Here is a 24,095-nt window from a genome sequence, read left to right as displayed (position 1 = left end):
AACAAACATTTGTCGCCGAGTTAGCCGAATACCAGTAAATCATACCCTTTTTATACGCCCACATCAATATGTGGTCGTATATTGTCGTCGCCCCTGTCCGTCGGTCAACATTTCTTGTGAGCACTATAGAGACTACAGTTTTTATCTGATTTTGATAACACTTGGTGTGATGCTTTAGATTGATAAGATCTCGGTCAAGTTCGAATTTGACATATTTTCGATGAACGGTTTTTGAGATATTGCCCTTGACTTAGAACGCCTTGAAATTTGTTCAAAATTGTTCGTGAGCAGGATTGAAGCTACAGTTTTCATCCGATTCTGATGAAACTTGGTGTGATCATTGGAATTCATAAGATCTCGGACAAGTTCTAACTTGACGCATTTTCGATAAATGGTTTTTGAGTTATTGCCCTTGACTTTGTTAAAACGCGTCAAAATTTGTTAAAGATAGTTCGTGATCAACCGATTCTGATGAAACTTGGTGTGATCATTGGAATTGATAAGATCTCGGACATGTTCTAACTTGAACCATTTTCGATGAAAGGTTTTTGAGTTATTGCCCCTGACTTTGTTAAAACGCGTTGGAATTTGTTAAAAATAGTTTGTGAGCAGGATTGACGCTACAGTTTTCAACCGATTCTGATGAAACTTGGTGTGATCATTGGAATTGATAAGATCTCGGACTAGTTCTAATTTGACGCATTTTCGATGAACGGTTTTTGAGTTATTGCCCTTGACTTTGTTAAAACGCGTTGAAATTTGTTAAAAATAGTTTGTGAGCAGGATTGACGCTACAGTTTTCAACCGATTCTGATGAAACTTGGTGTGATCATTGGAAATGATAAGATCTCGGACAAGTTCTTATTTGACGCATTTTCAATGAACGGTTTTTGAGTTATTGCCCTTGACTTTGTAAAAACGCGTCAAAATTTGTTCGTGAGCACAATAGAAGCTACAGTTTTCAACCGATTCTGATGAAACTTGGTGTGATCATTGGAATTGATAAGATCTCAGACTAGTTCTAACAAGAGATGTTTTTGATGAGCATTTTTTGAGTTATTGCCCTTGACTTTGTAAACACGCGTCAAAAGTTGTTTTTTGCCCTTGATTAGAGCTGTGTGATTTAATTGTTTGTTGTATTTGGTTTATTGATATTGATTTTAAAAAATTTTGTGGAATTATTCAGCATAAATAATTTCTTCAATATGAGAAAATTCGTACTTTAATCACTAAAGACTTTTATTATTTCTGACAGCTGCCAGTGGGCGTATGTTACCTTGCAACGCGAGCTATCTTCGATTTTTGAGTGAAAATCAAAGTATTTTAGAATTCTCGACTGGATTAGAGAGCATGGGATAACAAAGACATCTGTTTGTCAAATACCTTCGAGATTGGAAACTCGGTCTACTGATGTAAACACATACAATCAGATGGCTGAATATTGTAATAATTTGAATAAAGCCAGGACACTGCCAGATCTTGGCATGTACCTTAGCAAATTTCGTGCTGTTAACTGTTTGCGACCAGCAAAGCACATGTATCGTGATGGTGTTCACTACAGTGCAATTGGCAACAATCTTTATTACCGAAGTCTCCGAGGAGCAATTCTTATAATGTTAAATGAAGTAATTATAACTAGGATTGTAATATAAGTCTATCGGTACTGGGAGCTTATTCAGCTTGTTAAGATAAGTGCCCCATAGTAGTTTGGAAATACTACAGCATATACAGCTTATTTCTCTACAGTGTTGATTCAACATTTTACGCTAAGTGTTCAATTGTTTATAGAGCAAATTCAGCGGGTTTTTAACTAAGTGCCCCATATTGTTTAGGAGCAAATTCAGCAGAGCTGCATATATCTTGTATATCTATGTATCTTGGCAGAAGATACGCCACTGGTTTTATCAACAGCTGATGAAACTCCTCTGACATTCGAAATTATAGCCGGGGCTTCACAACGCTAGAAGAACGTATTGGTTTACAATAAAGGGTATACTTGTACGCGACAACGTCGCCAAGCCTCCTACTGGAGATGCAGTGTCAGGGGGAAAGAAAATGTATTTCCAGCTACGATTAATGAAAAATTACTCAACTGGTCGCCCTCACAATCACCAATCACAGCCTGGTTTGACAGATGGGTTAAAATTCAAGAAAGCGGGGAAAACGACTGGGAACACAATTTCAACTTTGCCAACATCAGGTTTTAATGATCAATAACACTGAGTTCCATCCAGAGCCATTTCAAATCCTGATCAACAAAAATTCAATAAACAAAATGCTAACAATAAAACTTTCATTATATCAATATAACAAAACATAAGAACGCAAATAAAAACAAATATATCACTAATAAACAATCTTAATATCATATCAAAATATCAATGCAATTATAAAAAGAAAAATCATACTTACAGGCAGGTCTGATGAAAACTTCATTTTTTCCAACAAACAATAACCGTGTATATATATTCTTTGTACTGTTTATATTTATGTTTGTGTTTCATTTGTTTGTGGTTCCTATTAATTTTTTTTTTATATCCGAGATCTCCCTTGTTGTAAAATGAATTGCCCCCTTGGGATAATAAGATTTATTATTATTATTATTATGTGTCTATTAACAGAAATATATTCACATTTTCTAATCTATAGGGCGTTCATAATGCATATGATACAACATAGTATCAACTGTCATTTATTTATACTTTTTCCATACCAGGGCATTCATTCACAACTTTCATCAAAACATAAGTCAAAACTGCAACAAATATCTAGCATTACTCTACATCATTTCCAAATGATATTTGTTTAACATTATTCAATTCTGAAATAACAAGCAGTTTGGAAGACTGTTGAAAGACATTCTTCTAATCCTTTGCCATCTTTAATTAGGTGCTTTTTTTTTCATTGATCTTAACATGTCCTTCATAGCAGTATCAAAAATAGTAAATTTGTGATTTTCACTAATATCATCAAAACCATCAACTCTAGTAATCATTGATGAGTGCAACTTTGATGTTTTAGTGAGCATACCACACTTTTGACTTTTAGATTATGCTAAGGTGAGTTGAGATTAATAATTCGATAATGCAACTTTTGGATGATATACATATTTGTAAAACCATTTCTATTTTCAGTCAGGCGTATATGTTTCGTGTAATTCACTCTATCTTTTCAAAATGTTCAATTTCCACTGTCATGTTATTCAGGTCTTCGAAGCAATAAAAGAAAATTTCCTGAAATGAAAATTCAATGTAGCGTTAGCGACTTCAGCGACTTCGAAACTGCATATTTCCGAAAAGATTGTGTATTAACTCGTGAGAAAAGTGTTGGCCCTTCCATACCTACCAGCTGAACACATTCACGCAGCCTTCGATAGGCTCAAGGATATATATGCAACAACCGACAATTTAATAGCCCTATTTAACTATATTGAAGATACGTGGATGCGTAATTCCATATGGGAAGTTAAAGATTGGTGTGTTTTTGGACAGTCGATTAGCACAAATAATGATGTTGAGGGCAGGCATACGCGCCTCAACCAGCGGGCTAAGCGCGGTGCCATCCAATTCTACAAGTTGATCCCGTTACTTTACAAGGGGGCTGAAATGGTAACCATGACATGCCGGCTAATGTCCGAAAGGAAGATGAAAAGATTACAATCGAAACTTGTCAAAACCCAACAGGCCCAAATTATGGAAATTTGGAAGAATTATGAGAATGGAGATTTATCTGTAAGTAAGCTGTTAAAGGAAATCGGCCGGGTAGTAGCGCGCTAATTGAAATGCTTGCACTCAATCAGAATGAGCACAGACTAGTTGGTGAGGTGAGTATGACCAAGTCAAGAGCGACAGAAAACAACTTCATTCCTCCTGTTCGCACAGTAGGATGAGGACCAGTCTCCCAGGAGAGGCTTAATGGCATGAAGCTTGTTATTGTCTGCAGCATCCCATCTTTGCTGCCATTGATGTTGAATAAAAATACTTATCGCCGATTTAAAATCGATGAAAGGCAAAGAAAAGGGGAAAACAGGCAGTGACAAAGCAGCCTTAGAGCGCGCTAATAGAACAACCAAATCCGAATTGTTATGTTATGTGAAATAAGATTAGATCTGTCTGTTATTCTGAATATATTATGTAAATTTATTCTGAATATATTATGTAAATAAGTGAATTAAAAACCATGCATAATTATCTCCCTTCAATAAGAACTCTCTTCACCAACGAAACGTAAAGGAGTTGACTTATGAAATTCTGTCGACGAGTTGGCTGGTATTCCCAAGCGCTTCGTAGTATTTTAGAGCAAGCAAGTTTAGCTTGTTAAGTGCATAGCAATTTTTCAAAGCAAATTCAGCAAGTTCTGCTAAGTGCTTTGTGTTGAACTCTAGTCTCTATAGTTCAGCTGGTCCAATTAATTATGCATTAAAGGAGGAGTTCAAGCTTTAGCTGTCTCTTGTGTATTTAGTAGACATTTATAAATATTACACTTGAGCTGTGAACTTTGTGTTTCTTTTGTATCTTTCAGAGTAAAGATGTCTAAACGTCCATCTCCAGCGCTTAAAGCTACGAACCCCTACATACAAAGTTAGAAACCAGAATGGTCCTGCTACATCTAAGCCGAACACCACACAACTGGTGCTCCATCCAATATTCCAGACCACAGATACCACACATACTCAAGTGATGAGGATAGTGATTTTCAAGGTGACAGAGAACAGTCTGCTCCTCAAACAATCTCACCGACATTGTGACTCAAACTGTTCAGGCTTCTATAAACTCTATAATTCGAACTATTACAGAACCAGTGGCTTAGGCAGTGTTAAACAGAATGCCTCAGGAGTTGCCTAACTATGGCCAACTTTCTGTTCCACAATGGTTGCAAGATCAAAATCATATTTTCAACTACAAATTTACTTATACCTATGGTATGAATATTGTTAAATCTTTGGCCTTGGGTATAGACCCAAAAGTAAAAGCCAAAATATGGGCCAATGAGTTTGTAGATGTTGACCTTCATGTGGGCAAAACAGCCCCACAAAAATTCGTTATAAAACAGCAGGGCAATGAAATTGCATTTGAAAAGGACAAGGTTGCAGGAACAAGCGAAAATTTGCAGCAATGGGTTCGAGCTTTCTTTGTCTTTGTCAGTATATATACTGAAAAGCACATATACGACTGCAGAAAATCTTATGAAGTAAGCGTCCATTATTTTTTATCAGGCAGGTGAATCAGCTGCTCTTTGGTATGACTTGTCTTTTCGTGAATTGCGACAGTCTGCTTTGGTACGATGGGAAGTTATAAACTTAGAAATATGTCAATTGGCTACAAACAGACGCATTGACTCAAAATTAAGAAACAATCTTAAACGAGCTAATGACTCGAGAAAAATGTTAGGGATAGGGAAGGCAAATTCTGCTCGCAATATAACAGAACAGGATTTTGTTCCTGGCGCAATAATTGCTCCTTTCTGCACATCTACCAAAATTGTAAAGGACAGCACAGTAAACTCAAATGTCCCCAACTTGACAAACCCGACACGGAGACACCACCAGACTCTGTCAGTGCCAAAAAACAAAATCAACGCACCAAAAAATCTAGCGATACAAAAAAAATCTACCTCAAAAACTACACCAGTTGATCCTCTCCGTTTTAAATGTTGGCTTTTGGGATATCAAAAACATGATATGGATTTCCTCATTGAAGAATTCAAAATTCCATATGATGCTAAGAGACTGTTTCGGAACTCAGTCAATCTAAAATCAGCGATTGATAATATTGAAATAGTTCAAAAGAAAATCAACAAAGAACAAGCTGCAGGGCGTGTTGCAGGCCCCTTTACGTTTGCGGAGTTACCCTTTCATGATATCTAAATTTCTCCAATAGGTTTAATCCTAAAGAAAGCCCTTGGCGAATATCGAATTATTCACCAATCAATGACTATATTCCCCAGGACAAATGAAGAATTTAAAAGCAAAAACCGATAAACGCCATTTTTGCCGAAAATAAACCAACTTTGCCAATAATACAATCGAACACCCCCCTATCTGTCCATTGTAACCGTTTTGTGACAAAAGCCGACAAAACATGCGAAAAATCCTATCCAAATCAACGATTTAATTCAAAAGCCGAAAAATGCACCGCGACTTTGTTTTCAAAGTCCGACAACTCCATTCCTCCAATCTCGCGTCAACAATATGTCACGTGATCCAAGATGGCTGCTCCCATAACCTCTTGTCGTCTGCCTGAGCTTTTTGTTAATTTATCGATCAATTCATGGTCATTTCAGTATCAATATGAATGCATTTGATGAACTTGATGAGACCGCGGTTCTTTCACCTTTCTTTCGTAAAAAGAAAAGTAATGAAAGTGATTCTGCTCGATCAAAAGCTAAAAAAAAATTCGCTAGTGGTGCGGGGAAGATTGTCAAGATAGCTTGCGTACATACAACCGGTGTGTGCATGGCGACGACACTCACAAGTGATGACCTTGATTATGCACATCAACAGCTATATTCAACACAGGAGAAAGTGCAACAGGATGCCACACTGTTATCCTATATGACCATTAATAAATAACCCCTTTTACATTACAAAAATATTCCGTTCTGATGGTTTGTGTAATGTAAAAGGTCGAGCGTTCTCAGAACGGTTCCAATTCTGACCCACCTCCGGGAGGTGGTCTCGGAACGGTTCCGAGAACGGACTCATAAAAATGTGTAATGTAAACTGTAACCGCTCTGAGAACGGTTTACTGCGCATGCGTCATAAGCGACCTTGACCGTTTCCCGCGGAATTCCGTCATCAATACTTACATTCTAAAATGGCTGCCCGAGGTACCGTTTGGACTTACGAAGAAACTAGTGAATTAATTCATCTGTGGAGTGATGAAAAATCACAGGCTTTACTCGAGTCTGCGACATTAGCAGACAAGGGATATGAACTGCGGGGAGGAAAACAATGCCAGGACAAAATAAAAAAAATTGAAAATGAAATACCGGGAAATCCTAGACCACAATAGATCTGGAAAAGGAAGAATAAATTGGGAATTTTTCGAAAAAATGGACGAAATTCTAGGAACCAAACCTACTTCTAGACCACGAATATTACTACAGTCGGCTGAGGAAGAAGACAATGTAATAAGTGATGAAGAATCGCAAGAAGAGGAGGATTGGGAGAACGAAAATATTCCGACTCATTCCGAACCAAAACCAAGAAGAATGGTAAGAATTGGGAGATCTTTGTCCAGCAGTACTAAAAATAATATGATTCTTGATTTTATAAGGTAGCATCGACGTTTGACGTGTTGACTGACGTGTGACGGAGAAACAATTGGAAGATTAAATGGTTATTAATTTAGTAATCTGATCAAATTGTCACAAAAACATTTGAAATAAATAGGCCTACTGTGAGTCTTTACTCTTTCTCTAAGAAATTTCTTGTGAAATTGACCCATATCTCAGATGGAAAATTCCCCTCTGTAACTGTAGGCTAACTGTTAAGTCATATAATGTCCTGATTTTTTTTTTTGACAAATGGTTGGAATTTTGATCAAGACAATTCAGAACTATTTTGAGGTTGATTTCAATTCTTATAAATATAGTAAGAGTATTAAGTAGTTCCATAAATATGTTTGATAACATTTCATGTACAATTTCAGATACTATGGATGAAAGGCAGGACTCTGAAGATGATACCATTGGAGACATAATTCTTGGTAAGATATTTCATTAGTTTATTTGACCCAACTTCAAGTTGATATCCGATTCTTTAATCAGATTTTGTGGTCAAATGTGCCAGGCATCGTTTGAAAGTTGATAATGTTTCCAAAAGGGGAAATGAAATGCATTAAGGAGCATCAGCACCAAACGGGCTATATAGCTCCAGAATACGTTAATATAATGAAAAAACTAAGACAAAAAAAAAAACACTAAAAACAATATCACAGGTAATACACCACATGGTGGTATTAAAAACAAACAAAATATTTAAAATAGAGGCCGGCTTCTTTTTAAAAAAGCCACAACCACAAAGAGAAGGTTGCGCAAATAATTGATGTATAGATCCATGTATTGTCGAGTGATCCACCTGACTAAATAAGTCTATACTTTTAAGTGTTCTAATAGATTATGCAATCTATTCTCGTGGCAATAAAATGTCAATCAAAGCGCACGGTCCAAAGAAAAAAAGGATGCAGGTTATGGTTTTAGCTGGGTCTGAAAATCCAGATGACAATTTTCAATCAGCAGCTGCTTCATTTACAGCAGAACGCGTTCAAGCTTATGTTAATTCACTTGAACCTGAGGCAACTGTATTATCGGTGACGGTGCCTAAGAATCCAGTACCACCAGTAATCAATGTTAGTACACCTACAAATGAAGATGCCTTTGGATTCCCTCAACGGACATCCCAGTTACAGCATCACTTTCTGATATGGTACAGCTGGCGAAACTTATCGCTGATCAAATGAGTTTCACGAATCTTCCTGTATCGGAACCAACAGTGTTCACAGGGGACCTTTGAAGATATCCAGCATGGAAAATAAGTTTTAGTACTTTGATTGAAAGGAAAACATTTCCGAAGGAGAGCAGATGTTTTATAAAAAAAAGTCTTTCTTTCTTGATAATGAAAATGCCTTTAATGAAGCTAAAGCTTTGTTAGATGAGCGATTTGGCAACAAATTTGTAATAGCAGAAAATTTTAGAAAGAAGCTAGATATTGGTCTAAAATGAAGCCAAGGGATAATTTAGGATTGCGTAATTTCGCGGATTTTCTTAGACAGTTATGGCTGCTAGGAATTGTTATAGTACTTTTAAGTTGTATGATGATCCAACTAAAATTCAAGATATATTAGATAAGCTTCCTGATTATTTGTCTAATAGGTGGTACAAAAATGTCTATGATTATAAACAAGCATATAACGAGTGTCCACCTCTTTCAGGTTTTGAAGATTTCATTGTTTAAGAGGCTGACATTGTCTGTGATCCTATGGCTACCTAATTTTAACAATCATGGTAGAAAGGTTCACGGATTTCATAGCAATAGGTCAAAGGTTAATAACAATGCTACTTCCTTAAGTGCTCAGGTATCAAATAATTCTCAGTATAAATGTGTGTTCTGTTATAACAAAGGTCACCGTGTTAGCTCTTGTGTCAATTTTAAGAAAATTTCCTCAACGGAAAGGAAAGAGTTTCGTCCAAAGAAAAGGTGGGAAAAAACAAGTTACAATTGTTTTTCCTTAACAAGTGTATCCAAATATTGGAATGCAGCGATGAATTTGACATCAAGGAAGGTTACTCCATCAAAAAAACCTTATAATCGTTTTAGGTTTGTGGTAATTTGACTTATTCCAATTTCAAATGATAGATTTCAAGGAGTACTAAATAGTCAAATAAATAATAATATATAGATTGTAATAAGAAATGTTTATGCAATGCTTTATACATAAATCCGAATGTAGGTCATAGATTTCAAAGTCTACGTCAAGGGAGGTAACTGGTAGACACATTCTAAAGAAATCGGACGCCATCTTTAAAAGTTGAGGTATAGCCACTCGACAGTTGGGTGGATATATGGACAGAATGTTGAGAGATCCACAAAGGTGACGATCTATTTGTGCTGGAAATTTAAATTTGAAAAATTGTATCTCAAATTATGTTTAATATAAAAATTAATTACGAACATGTTTGATCTCCATTGGATAAGTTGCAATATTATAGTCTCGGTCTGTAGTAATGTAATGAGCGTGTTGCCCTTTTGAAATAGACTGCAAGCTAAAGATCTGAATGCATTGTAACGCATTAAATTGGGAGTATAATACTTTTTTAGTAGACCTATGTAGGGGACAGTCGCCACACACGCCTACTCTTTACCATCACACGAATTATAATGGTGACATAAAAACACCAAGCCCATATCAGGAGGTATTCAAAATGCGACCACTGCTTTCTTGTAACTCACTACTCTGTAAGGAAAGTGCTGCCTTCGTTGAGACTACTGTCAATGATTGCCGTGTTGTTTTACTCTGGTGTTTTCTAGGCATAGTAAGAGGAACTGCTAGTGTGTTGGCAAAATGTGATCGTTATGTCTCGTGTTTTAAATTTGAAATAATATTATAAATCATTCCAGCGACTTGCAACTCGTCAAAGGTGTATCTGCCTTTAATGTTTATTAAAAAAAAGACGTCCTTAAACATTTTTGAACTGAAGCAGATTTATTTGAAATGCAAATGCAAAATTCTGAACTATTCAACAAAACTACAAAACAAATTTTACATGAAAATCCTATCACTTAAAATGCAAAAGTCTTTACTAATTAACAAAACTGTAAGATTTTACGCGAAAACCCATCACAAAATGAACTACAAAACAAGATTTGCCATGAATACCCTGTCAATTCCTGGCATAAATTTTAGCATTGCTTTGATGTCTGCTTTTTTAGGTAATGCAAGACCATCAACTGGTTTTGACACTGCTGGATCAGGAACATCATAAAGTGGTTGGCTTATACCACCCCTGATTGTTCTGTGATCACACACATTCACTGATATCCAGCCATTTGTGAATGAAGTCTTGAAGTTTAAGACTTTTGGTTGGTTTGTATGATAAAGAAGGCTCTTGGTTTAGTAAAGGGAACATTTTTATATGTACCCTGTTGCGCAACAGCAGCAAAATCCTTAAAATCACCAGCTTTCATCTGAATGATCGCCTCAAGGTTACACACATTTTTGAGCATTCTTATCAAGCCCAGTGGGCTGTAAATTTCGTTATGTAATGCAGCACTTTAATGACTGCACTGGCAATGTCGTTCCCTGCCCTTCCGTGCTGCCCTTCATGCCATACTGCACCGTATCCTTTTTTTTATCTACAGAACAGTGAGCAGTCATGTGATAGACATTGAGCTTTCTTCTGTAGAAAAAATTCGATACATCAGCAGTGGGCAAGGCAAACACTTTCTGTAGATCGAAACAGACAACGAATTTTTTAGTATCCCTTCTGTCCCCGTCTCTTTTTTAGTTTCTATTTTTCCTCTCTGATGATCTTCGTTTGCTTTTTTTTCTTCATCAGTAGGTGATTTATTTTGCTTTATTATTTCACAGGTATCACACCTATCTTTTTTTGGTAAATGGAAGCCAAGATTATATTCGTAGTTGAATATGTATCTGTAAAGGTGTGATTTGCCCGGAGTTTTACCACGTTCATTACATCACTGAACATACTTATCTTAAAGAAGAGATTGATTATATTCAGATGGCAGGTACTCTTTGTTTGTGTTGGCACGGCAGTAGTGCGACTCTACTTTAGGTATAGACTGAATATTGTGCCTGATGCCATCTTTTACCTCTTGTGGGACAACATTATTCGCTGCCTCTCCCCATTTTAGATGAACTGGTGTTCCAGTGAAGTTACATTTTGTGCTATGGTATTTTGAAACCCTTTTGTGGTTTATGTCTAAAGTGGTGAGATAATAGAACACTTTACAGACACGAATATAATGACCATTTAGTGAGAAACCGTAGCGTAGACTATTACATTTACGACTTGGTTTGCCATCTTTTTGTTCTGCTTTGTTGCCTCTTGAACAGTAGTTTTTCCAAAGAAATATAACTTTTCAATGTCATCTAAAGTCCAGAATTCTGTAAAGATTTTCAGTCGGTCGGTATCTGTTATATGTAAACTGCACTTGAATTTGCACTTGGTGCAATCTTTTTTGTTTTTCAGTGATCTTGCTTGCTGTATGTTCCCACGACTATTAATATACTGCTTTCCGGACTGTCTGGTGACTCCTGTTGGACGAATACCATCCTCAATTTGTGTTGCTGGAAATTGTTTATTCACAACGGGCAGATCTTGTGCTGGTTCACCTGTAAAAAGGAAGGTTTAATTAGTATTGCATTTTGAAAATGCTACGATATTTGTAAGCTTCTGCAACTCAATTAACCCTGGAATGCCCAAGCTACCAAAAAATGTGCTGAAAATTATGTAGCTCTGAGAACAGCATAAGTAAGATGAAAATAGTCCATCCCCATCAAAATTTTGGTAACCAGGGGTGATGACCTAATTTTCTGAGATGTCCCATATATGGGTCACTGGGCAAATATGACTTGTACTGCCCCCACCATAAAAGAACACAAATGTAGCAAATACTGTAACTCAACCTTTCAATTTACTGGGGTCACCAAGGAGCTTTGCATCACGCTTATACAGAAGCCATGCGTAGATGCAAGCTATGCTAACAAAATTACAAAACAAAACGTATACCATCGTTTGGTTCTATAACGATATTTACATCTAGCTAAATGGGCGTCCAACATATCCACTCCACCCATATGTGCGTTATACTCTTTGACCATGGATGGGCGATCAACCTCCTTATGTTCTTTGGATGTTTTATCCCATCTCTTACATTTATCTAATGGATCAGGCCCTACAAAACTAGACATCAAAGTAACAGCTTTTGTATCCATCCATCGACAACATACTACATTTAGACTGTTCTCTACATAAAAATCATAGGTACCTCTAGTTTTCAGTTCTTTTTCAGTTTTGAGTGGACAACCACTAACACGATTTCCCCTAGCTGTACCAACATAATAGATTCCACGTTCTAATACAACAAAAGTTGAAATGAGGTGAAAAGATTATCAGCAAAAACTAAATAACCACAGTTAGCTGCAAGGGATTGGCATAGTTTCAAGACAATATGAGTTAAGTGTAACGTCCCGTTTTTCATTTTGATCACCACCTTTGCCTTGGTAAACCTCAAAATCATGTAATAGGCCATCAGAGCTGCACATAGCCCACATTTTGAAGCCCCAAGGGTGAGGCTTTCCACGGATATATTGACGTATTCCACTAGACTTGCCTTTATATGAGATCATTTGCTCGTCCACAGACTGATGCTGCTCCGGAGTAACGAGAAGACATTGTTGGCGAAACATCTCAAAAAATGGTTGTAACTTCCAAAGTTTATTTTTTTTTCATGTCATCTGTTGCAGATTCATTATCCACAAAGTGCAAATAGCGTTGTAAGATCTCAAATCTATTTCTCGACATCACATCAGTGATAAGAGGGATACGAACATCAGCTTCCCAATACATGTGGACAGATCGCAACTGTATTAGACCCATTCTCCAATACAATCCTAGGAGTAGTTCAAGCTCTTTGGTATTTGTTTTAACCGAATTGTCTGCACCTAATTTTTGTGCACTATATAGATTTGTTTTTTCAACAGTTAAATGTAACATATCCTTAGTGATAAACCGGTTGAAATACCATAGTGGCGTTCCAAGTGTACCATCAGTGCATGTAGTAGTTACTGCTGGACCAGTGAAGTTTATAACAGGAGGGGTGAATTGTTTTTTTTACCCAATTAACAGTTTGTGTATTCCTGTTCCGAGGTACTACTTGTGCAACACCGGCTAACTGCGCAAGCGGAACGTTGTCATCGCCTTCATCAGATTCTGCATCATCACTATTTTCGGATTGGACATAGTCACCATCTTTGCTATCGGATTCTGTTCCTAAATCATTCTCACTAACATGGCCATCATCATCATTGCCCCAGGCATCATTATCTGATTCATAATCACTGCCAAAATCACTATCATTGGCATCAATTGCATCCAAAACTTGGTTGACAGACAATTGCTTTCGTGAACCCATGATGTCATGTATACACTAAAAAGACAGAAAAGATACAAAATAGAAACCATGAATGTATAAAAAGGCTAATCTTTACCGTTACAGCCCATAGAAACACAGAAAGTTTTATAGAAAAAAAATAAGTTCAAACAAGCTGACACAACCACTTGTGGGACACTGCTAAATTATAGGTTGTACAGACTACATTTTATGAGCTAAACCTGATTACAAGGTCTCTAGTTATTCTCTATAATCTGTTCTAGTAAAATAATGGTAAAAAAGTAATGTAATTACCTGATTCGATGCAGAATTTTCGCAATCCGTCTGAATCTCATTTGTCTTTTCACTCTTCCATGGAGGCTGCCATCTTTATATCACAGTCAGCCACAAGATGTCACCACGAGTTTGTTGTTCTTTGGTCATATATGGGACTCGAATTTTAACACACTTCTATTTCATAGAGGTACCAAATGGGTGTTCCATATATGGGACGCAGGGCATCCCAGGGGATAGACCAGGGATGATCCATTATGCAAATTAGTTTGAAGAGAAAGCATCGCATCCTGCTTTACTTACCAGTACGTATTTGATCTTTGCGAGTATTAGCCGAACCTTCGTCACAGCTGCTGCTGCTGTCAGCAACCTTTTTTGGATCGTAATCTGCATCTGCAGTCGAATCATCTCCATCAGTTGAATCATTTTCATCAGCTGAACTGAAGAAAAAGGACAAGAATGCTTAACTTTCAGATGTATTGTGTTCAAGGTTAGCCTATAAAGCAATACTTTGCCTGAAGAAGGGTGTATGTCCAATGTTGTTAGCACCAGCTGTTAGTATTAACTGGGTCTATCTGTAGGAAAAACAAAGAATGGTCTTAAAGACCTAAAATCTCAAGATTTATATGGGCTACAATCATCAGTTTGTTCTACGAACTTTTCTGAATAAATTTAGATGACAATTTGACCGAATCAACTTACCATGCAAATATTTCCTGTATTTCTCTTTCATCCATGTGCTTCCTTGCAGCCATTTTTTCTATATGCCATGTGACTTTCAGATAGACCTTGTTAATTTTGAAATCTAATATAAATAGACCTTTGTAGAATTGGCCTTGACCTACTTTACATACAGATACAGTTATAATGCAGTACTGAAGATATACCTAGTTAATTTGTAAGTCTTTAATTGGAAGAAAATGATTTTTGATTGAAATGTCAGATAGACCTTGTTAATTCTCTGGTGTCTAATTACCCCTGTGCTATTTTGTCCCACTCAAGAACGAAGACCACATTTTCATGAGGTACCTATAGATAGGTCAGGTGTGAATCAAATGAAACCTTATGGTTAGAGGTATGACGGGCGGTGTATCTCCAACTTCGAACTACCAGATACTTATAATAAAAAAATCAGAAACACAATGATAGCTTAATATATTCTCTAAATCAGTATACATCCATACACATCTTCTATAGGTCAAATATCCAGGGTTAACATTATCTTATTTCTACATCTTGAATATGATATATTGTTGGCCTATCGAAAACAGTCTCTAGTCCAGAATACGTTATGTCTGTGACAAGTGTCCAAAAAAAAATATATAAATAAAGAAAACAATGCAGAGCTCAACTCAAAGCTGTAATTATGTTAAACCTGAAAGGGTTTTATATCTTTTCCAGTAGAGATTTTGTCTCAATTCCCCTGAAAGAAACATTCTGTTAAAAAAGAATTAAAAAAAACTATAGTGCAACTAAAATCTGCAATAGGAGTAACAACTTGATCCCTTAGGAGGTGAAGGGGACATCAATGCCGACTTTCACAAGTAGTTTTCGGATTTTTCATTGTGTTCTCCATTGATATTACTCCCAAATGAGAACTCAACGTTCTTGGTTTCATGTGAGTGAAAATTTCTTCCTTTCCCAGTTGTCTCGATTGGACCTCTCTAAATTAGTGTTTCAACCAACTCCAATTACGATAATAGAATCAGTCTTCGTCTCACACATGATGTAATTTATGTCCTCACAGGACATATAAACACAGCATAATAATCTGGACAGCTTATCGAATTTTACACATAGAGCACAAATACGTCAGGAAGGACAGATTACTTTCTGATAGAAATCCATTAGACCACAATCAAGAATAGGTTAAGTGTATTTCGTTCTACTACAATTGTAAGTACTATTACACATCTTATGCTTTAGTTCACACCGTGTGTTAGCTATAGTATGACAAACCATTGTGCCCGTGTTGGTTTCACCCAACGATTTTGTATTGATTCAATGATTCATTAAAAATTAATCACCTTATTTCCAAAATATTTCCTCCTCGGGATTATTTCTTAAACCATGTTCAACTTTTGAAATCATTCCAACAAATTTTAAAATTTGAAGTGATAAATTTTGAAATTTTGTATAACTGTCACAGAGTTTGACAAGTCTTCTCAATTTTGTAGTCCAACTCAATAAAGTTTTTGCAACCGACGTCCAAATGTTACATAAGATTTAATTGAATGTGAATAATCTTGTTGAAGGAATTTGTCACAGTTTACGATTACTTCTTTCAAAAATTATTATCAATATTATTGTCTAATTCTTTATTTCTGTAACAATGTTCACATCACATAAAAGAAAGTTTTTAGTTTTTTAAACCAAACGTCAGAGGGACGTTTTTGTTCGAAAACAATATTTTTGTGTTTATTAGAAAGTTTAAAATAATTTTTTGATGGTAAGCTTTGGCACTTTGCATTCCCTCTTAACAATTTTTTCTTCAACTGTTTATAAATACTCACATGTTTCTCATGATATCTAATATGTGAATCTAATATATTCGTGTCAAATCCCTTATCCCCATCACCAATTCTGCAAGGAATTCATCTACTTCCACACATATCAATTCCTTCCATATTCAAACGTAGCAAAATGAAGAATTGATTTTACTCCCAAATGAGAACTCAACGTTCTTGGTTTCATGTGAGTGAAATTTCTTCCTTTCCCAGTTGTCTCGACTGAACCTCTCTAAACTAGTGATCCAACCAACTCCAATTACGATTGTAAGACTTCGTCTAGGTTTTCACGTTGTGTTGTTTCCGATAAAGTAAAGTACTTGTGATGCTTAAACTTGTTTATTCCAATCTAATATAGCTGTATGGCGGTTGGCAATATCAGACGTCTACGAGCAGCTCGGTATCCTCGAACGTACTGACTAAAGTCTTCTCGTCACCGTCTAATATAGCCAAACCCATACAAAGAAATACAATACAAAATAATAATAGAATAAAAGAATATGATAAGAAATATTAATATTGTTTACTGTTCATAACGTACGTCCAATGTCGTTTGATAATTTGTCCTATGTCCGTCGAGTCACTTGGTATGCGTGATAACATATCCGCTACTGTATTTGTCTCGCCAGGTATGTACTCAATTTTGCAGTTATAACCGGATATATTCAGTGCCCAAAGTTGTAACTTTTTGTTCTGCATTGGTGATTCGAGAAGATACTTAAGTGGTTTATGGTCAGTCCTAATTACGAACTGAGCATTGTGGAGATAATAGTCTAGTTTTTGGAGACTATAAGAAATTGCGTAAGCTTCTTTCTCACACACTGCCCACTTACATTGAGTCTTCCCTAATCGGTGGCTTAGAAAATATATCGGCACTTCTACATCGTCTATAACTTGTGTTAGGCATGCTCCTATACAAGTGTCACTTGCGTCAGTGTAGAGTACATATGGCAGGTCAGCATTGGGATATCCTAACATGGGTACTGTCGTTAAACTGTCCTTAAGATAATCAAAGGCCTTTTGACATTCATTGGTCCACTTGAATTTTGCATACTTTTTGGTCAAATCTATAAGCGGTTCAGCAATTTTAGACATATTCGGTATAATACGCCGATAATACGACATTGCTCCTATGAACGACCTCACTTCCTTAACCGATGTCGGAGCTGACATTCCACGTATAGCCAATACTTTATCTGGGTCTGCCATTAGACCTTCCGTTGTAATTTTGAATCCAAGATATTTAGTTTCTTCTTTCATGAACGCGCATTTTTTGAGTTTTAGTCGCAGATTGTGGTCTCTTAATCTGGTGAAAACTATATCTAAATGTTTTAAATGTTCTTCTGGTGATTTAGAAAATATTAAAATGTCGTCAAGATAGGCGACTGCGAATTTGTCTAGTCCATCAAGTACTATGGACATAAGCTGTTGGAAAATTCCTGGACTGTTGTATATTACGAATGGCATGACGTTAAATTCGTAGAGTCCTTTGTGGCAGACAAAGGCTGTTTTTTCTTTATCTTCCTCATTAACCTTAATTTGCCAGAATCCAGCTCTCAAGTCAAGCGTGGAGAACATTTTTGCAGAATTGAGTAATGCTAATACATCGTCGATTAAAGGAAGTGGGTAAGAGTTAGTTTTTATGATTTTATTCAAGGCCCTATAGTCGACACAGAAACGTTTCGAACCGTCTTTTTTATCCACGATCACTACAGGGAAACTGTAAGGTGAGCAGGATCGTCGGATGATCCCAGCATCCAACATCTCATCTATCGTTTTTCCTACAGTATCCCTTTTATTCAGAGGAGTTCTATATGGCCTAAGTTTAATGGGATCATTCGAGCCTACGTCAATAGTCATTTCAACAGTGTCTGTTTGACCTAGTTCAATATCGCTCGAGGCAAAAATGTCTTTATGTCCGGTCAAGAATTTTGATAGTCTGTCCTTATGTCTGGGGTCACAGTCTAAGTCTTTAAACAAATCGTCATTGTTATCGTTTTGTCCACTAGTCTTTGTCGACTCTATTGAACAAATCTGTCCATTGTCTATTGTTTGGGCCATTCCTACAATACACCCTCTTTTCAATCTAATAGTCTTATTAGATTCGTTAACAATGGCAACAGGTACTCGTGTATTGACCTCATTGTCATTGTTAACTGGTACAATGGAGTTCACAACCATTAACCCTGGTTGTCCTCCAATAAACACCTTATCATAACTCTCTATAAGGAGTGTACTAGACGTCGGATTATCACCTTTTATTTTCGCCGTACCTATATTATATGTTTGAGGCTTCACTACCAGTTCTGCCGATAACCTCAGCAATGAACTTACGTGAATGTCCTCCTCGAGGGGAATATAAGTACCCTCGTATCTCAAACTTTTTAAATCGAAATACAGCCTTATTTTTTTTTCTGTTAAGAAGTCCTTACCAAGAATTATATTTCTATTCATAGATGACACAACATAAAATTTATGTGACACCTTTTTACCCCCCAATTTAAAATCAAATGTAGCACTGCCGTCCATGTCAATTTGTTTGTTGTTAACTGAAAATAAAGCTATTTTCTCTTTCTTTAGTTGAGGTTTAAATTTTAAATTTTTATACACTCGACTGTGCATCAATGAAACTTCCGCGCCAGTGTCAACCAAGGATCTAAAAGTTTGTTTTTCTAATTTGATGACACATGAGCTTGGATTACCTGCCAAATTTATTTGAAAAGATTGTATATTTTGTTTTAGTGAATTTTTGTCACTCTTCTTGTCGGCTGTAATACAAGAAGAGTTCTTTAGTTTCCCTGTCTATTATTAAAATTTGGTTTTTTACAATTTCTACTTATGTGGCCAAACGCTCCACAGTTCCAACATTTAACGCTTGGTTTACTATTGTCGACAGCATTGACTTGTCGTGCCCTACAATTTTTACTAACGTGGCCTAATTTTTTACAGTTATAACATCTTTTTTGGCGGAAGTGATCGACTTCCATGGGTTCTGAATTTGACGTGGAGGCATGTGTCGAGGCATTATTTCCCGTTCTTAGTTGAAATCTTTTCCTCAAGTTCTGCTCAGTCATGGCGGATGTAACCGCTTCCTGGAGAGTTGTCGGGTTCTCTCTCATGATTCTTAACTTTAGATAATTTTCTTTCAGTCCATCAACGAAAAACCCTATAAGTTGTCTCTCCACCTCGACAGTTGATGGTCCCGTATATGCTTCTGTAGCCAAAAGGAGAAGTCTTTCACCGAAACACTGAACATTTTCGTTTTGATTTTGCTTAACCTTTCTTAGGAGCGCCAATGCATGCAAGGGGTCAATAACCTCACTAAACCTAATTGATAGCTCTTGTTTCAATTGGAGATAATCCGAATCCGGATTCGATTCGATTCTATATACCTTTGGATGAAGTTTGACACTATTCCCTTAGAAGTTTGAAATGCTATCAACTTCATCTTTGAAGTGTCGATTTTAGCAAGTACAGCATATTTTTCTATGGACTTAACCCAATCTCTAAACTTGGTTGGTTCTCCTTCAAATGGAGTGATAATATTGGTTACTCCCTGCGCAGAAATTGTGTCTGTCAGTGTACTCAACTTATTCGATAAAGTCTGAAAGAATTCTTCACCCATTTTGACGATAATAGAAAATGGTTACTTACTTAATGGTAAAAGGTCCTTCCTGTTGCTGTTTCCTTTCCGATTTACGTTGATTCCCGTTCAGAATCCTGGTCTTAAGGCACCAATTCGGCAAGTGTAAGACTTCGTCTAGGTTTTCACGTTGTGTTGTTTCCGATAAAGTAAAGTACTTGTGATACTTAAACTTGTTTATTCCAATCTAATATAGCTGTATGGCGGTTGGCAATATCAGACGTCTACGAGCAGCTCGGTATCCTCGAACGTACTGACTAAAGTCTTCTCGTCACCGTCTAATATAGCCAAACCCATACAAAGAAATACAATACAAAATAATAATAGAATAAAAGAATATGATAAGAAATATTAATATTGTTTACTGTTCCCACAGACCCCAGAACCATAATTAAATATATTTTAATAGGTATTGTAATGGCTATTTGGATTACCCTATTTTCAGTCCCTTGAAGTAGGCTGGACAGGAGTGGTCATTTGGGGACACAATACATGTTTTTAGGTGAGCTTCAGGTCAGGGGTCATCCACCTGTCACCTGATCAAATAATGTTCGGACATCAAAGCACTTGAACTCGAATACAATACCATGGCCAATTAACAGGTGTAAACAGAGTTATGTGAAGGGTCCGTGGAGAACAAATATGTGTGAACTTTGTTTCACACTACAAAACGAATGATAAGAAAATGGCTATTTTCTTACACGATGACAGAACCAGTCTCCGTCTCACACATGATGTAATTTATATCGTGGAAATCAAGAATGCCCTCAGAGGAAATATAAACACAGTATAATCTGGACAGCTTATCGAATTTCTGATATGAAATCCATTAGGCCACAATCAAGAATAAGTTAAGGTACATTTCTGTGCGTCGAGGCTAATGAGACCTCATTGTACGTCAGACTTTCTTTAATGTTTGCCATAAACATAGCATCTTTGACCCGTATTTATATGTAACTTTAAACATCTTTACGAGGCAAAGCATCGTGGCATCCTCCCTCAGTACTATTACACATCAAAATATAAAATAATATTATGCTTTAGTTCACATAGTGTGTTAGCTATAGTATGACAAACCATTGTGCCTGTATTGGTTTCACCCAACGATTTAGTATTGATTCAGTGATTCATTACAATTTAATAACCTTATTATCTCCTCAGGATTATTTCTTGAACCATGTTCAATATTTGAAATCATTCCAACCAATTTTGAAATTGGAAGTTTTATATGAAAAAAAATTCAACTTTGCTGGAAGCAGTTCTATCCGCAAATGTTCGGTTACACCGTCGTCTTGCACGACTCGTTTGCAAAAAAAGTACGTCATTCAATATCATCATTTTTTGATCGTAAGTAAACATAGTATTTAACCGAGCTCGAAATCCGTTATTCACGACCCATCTACTTTCCTTATCGCCGAATATTTGTTTGTAAGTCTAAGTAGCATTTTCGATGCGACCTTTGTTACTTAAAACCTTAAGAGCTCACTTGTTCATTTTGACCGTTAAAAACCAAATCTTTCCAATATGGTTGGGCAGTGTCAAAAAGCTCAATGTTCGTTCCCTTAAAGCTTTCTTTGAAATACATGTCGACGAAGTTGATCTCTGAAAATTCATTAATTCCCAGACAAGTGCGACCCATTTGATGTTTCCGTTGTTGAATTCGATGGGTGAAAATGTTGCTGGTGTTGGTTCGTTTGACGACAATGGAATAACTGTAATATTAGGAAGAGTTTGAGGCTCTGATGAAAAAGGAACGGAGGATGTGTCGAACAAAGTGGTAGGTATTGATGTAGTGTCAATGGTGTGATATTGATAGGTGTTTTATTGTTTTAGTTTTTTTTATTATTTTAACGTATTCTGGAGCTATATAGCCCGTTTGGTGCTGATACTCCTTAATACATTTCATTTCATTTCATTTTGATTCAGAAAAAATGAAAATAGGCGTATGCATTTTCTCTGCATTATCTAGTTCGCGACATGCTGACCCTATTCAAGCCTTTAGTTATTTTGACGCTGGAGTACACCAGCCAACTGTTAATATAGCTATCAGAGGCTGGAATAGGGTCAGCAAGTTTCGAACTTATGTATTATCTAACAGAAATTTAATTTGTGATTTTTAAAAGTTTATATTGGAAATATATTTGCTTGATATGTTTTCCATATCACAATCATAACTCAGAGACATTCCTGTCTGCAGCATTTGAAATACCTGCATCCTCGCCTGCTCCATCACTGGCAAATACTACGTCATTTGGCCTACCAACAATCACGTCAACACTAAAACCAAAGAGGGCAGTCATCTTACCTGCAATTCATTCTACATCAACTGCCACACCAGAAGATATTGAACCTGTTGATAACAACAAGAGAAAGCATAATGGGGAAAAGGGTATGCTCAATATAATATTCTTTTTACCTTTGACTGAAGCGTTTTAATGCCATTAAAAATGAAAACATTCTCTGAAGTCTATACACAGTTTCATGTTTTTCATAAGCTTGCCATTAGTATTTCAATTTCATGTTAGTCTTTTGATAACAAAACTTCATCCATATTCAAAACTAATGTGAACATTGATATACAACTTTATTTTCTACAAACACGTTTCAACATATAACTTATTGTAACAAAGCTCTTGTTACGTACAGGCCTTTTTCTCCGTGTTGTTAAATCAAAACGTCTAGTGGTTTTTAAATATATTAATAAAGTTCTTCACGTTGTGTATTTTTACAGTATAAGTATCAGCATCAAAACAGTCGAGGTAGAGGTAGTAGCAAATGAATTATATCAAGATCTTTTAAGAACTAGGAGAGTATCGAATGTCTAGTTCTGGCTGAGTTCCACAGTTTCCAAGTGAATACTAATCCTTCTAATTTGTTAAGGTATATTTATATCATTTGCTGCATACCTCATATTGATAGGTGTGACATCCCCCGAAATAATTTAAGGAGATACTTAAAAATTAAACCTTTTATCTTTTCAATGTCCATCAATATAATTATGATGTATTATATATTTCGATCATTTTTATGACCATACTAAAACAATAAAGGACAATAACAAAATACCAGGTTAATAGCCCATGGCGGACCATGGACTGATCCTGTAGAAGTGTATTTTGTTACATTCCTCCCAATGCCATTTGGTCATAAAAATAGTGCCAAATTGAAATCTATAAAGTATTAATAATTTTCTATTATTAATCCACAAAATCTAAACGGTCTTCACACCTATCAATCCTCCAACACAAAATCAATATAATCAAAAAATTAAAAACATAAAACATAAACATAAGTTCTTCTATGAAAAAATTGTCACTACACATATTAGATATCCACCAATTTTCTAATCTACCATTGGCATAAAAATTATATGTCCACCAATTATCAATCTACCATTGGCATAAAAATTATATGTCCACCAATATACTAATCTACCATTGGCATAAAAATTATATGTCCACCAATTATCAATCTACCATTGGCATAAAAATTATATGTCCACCAATTACCAATCTACCATTGGCATAAAAATTATATGTCCACCAATTACCAATCTACCATTGGCATAAAAATTATATGTCCACCAATATACTAATCTACCATTGGCATAAAAATTATATGTCCACCAATTCACCATTGACGTTTAAACTGTTCGATATATCTGTGAAGTCTCCTACAAATAGTTGTAAAAGAGTGTAGTTGTAAAAGAATGTATATCAGATTCAAATTAATTTTAATTAGTGGTATCTTGTTCTCTATCTTGTAGAGAACGTCGATTTCGTGCCAATCGTAGCACCTCAGCCATCATTCTTCCTCGTCCACTACCCAGATAACTTGTTGGCTCTGGTATCTGAGGATACAACAAAGGTGGTTGTTGTTCCTGTTGCTGGTCATTATGTAAAAGAGGTGCTGTGGCAACAGCTGGTTGTGGAGTAACGGTAGCAATATTTCTTGGAGTCATCTCTAAATCAGCTGACTCCCTCTTGTCCCATTTATGAGTTTCTCTACTTCGTAGTATGACAAAGTGTTGTCGATA

The 24,095-nt window shown here is 36.2% G+C and overlaps 1 protein-coding gene across 1 annotated transcript; it reads right to left on the bottom strand.

The window, feature by feature from the left end:
- Window positions 1–11,493: 11,493 nt before the first annotated feature.
- Window positions 11,494–14,664, bottom strand: LOTGIDRAFT_165446 (hypothetical protein; the record flags this gene model as incomplete). The annotated part of the gene is made up of 4 exons (XM_009062461.1): window positions 11,494–11,855; window positions 12,281–12,571; window positions 14,213–14,349; window positions 14,612–14,664. 4 exons carry the CDS (start codon window positions 14,662–14,664, stop codon window positions 11,494–11,496), a joined length of 843 nt encoding a protein of 280 aa, XP_009060709.1.
- Window positions 14,665–24,095: the final 9,431 nt, after the last annotated feature.

Source organism: Lottia gigantea, assembly GCF_000327385.1.
Source record: "Lottia gigantea unplaced genomic scaffold LOTGIsca_51, whole genome shotgun sequence".
In the NCBI taxonomy this organism is placed as follows: domain Eukaryota; kingdom Metazoa; phylum Mollusca; class Gastropoda; family Lottiidae; genus Lottia; species Lottia gigantea.
Note: the sequence above shows the minus strand (reverse complement) of the source record. Positions and strands in the feature narration are given on the sequence as shown.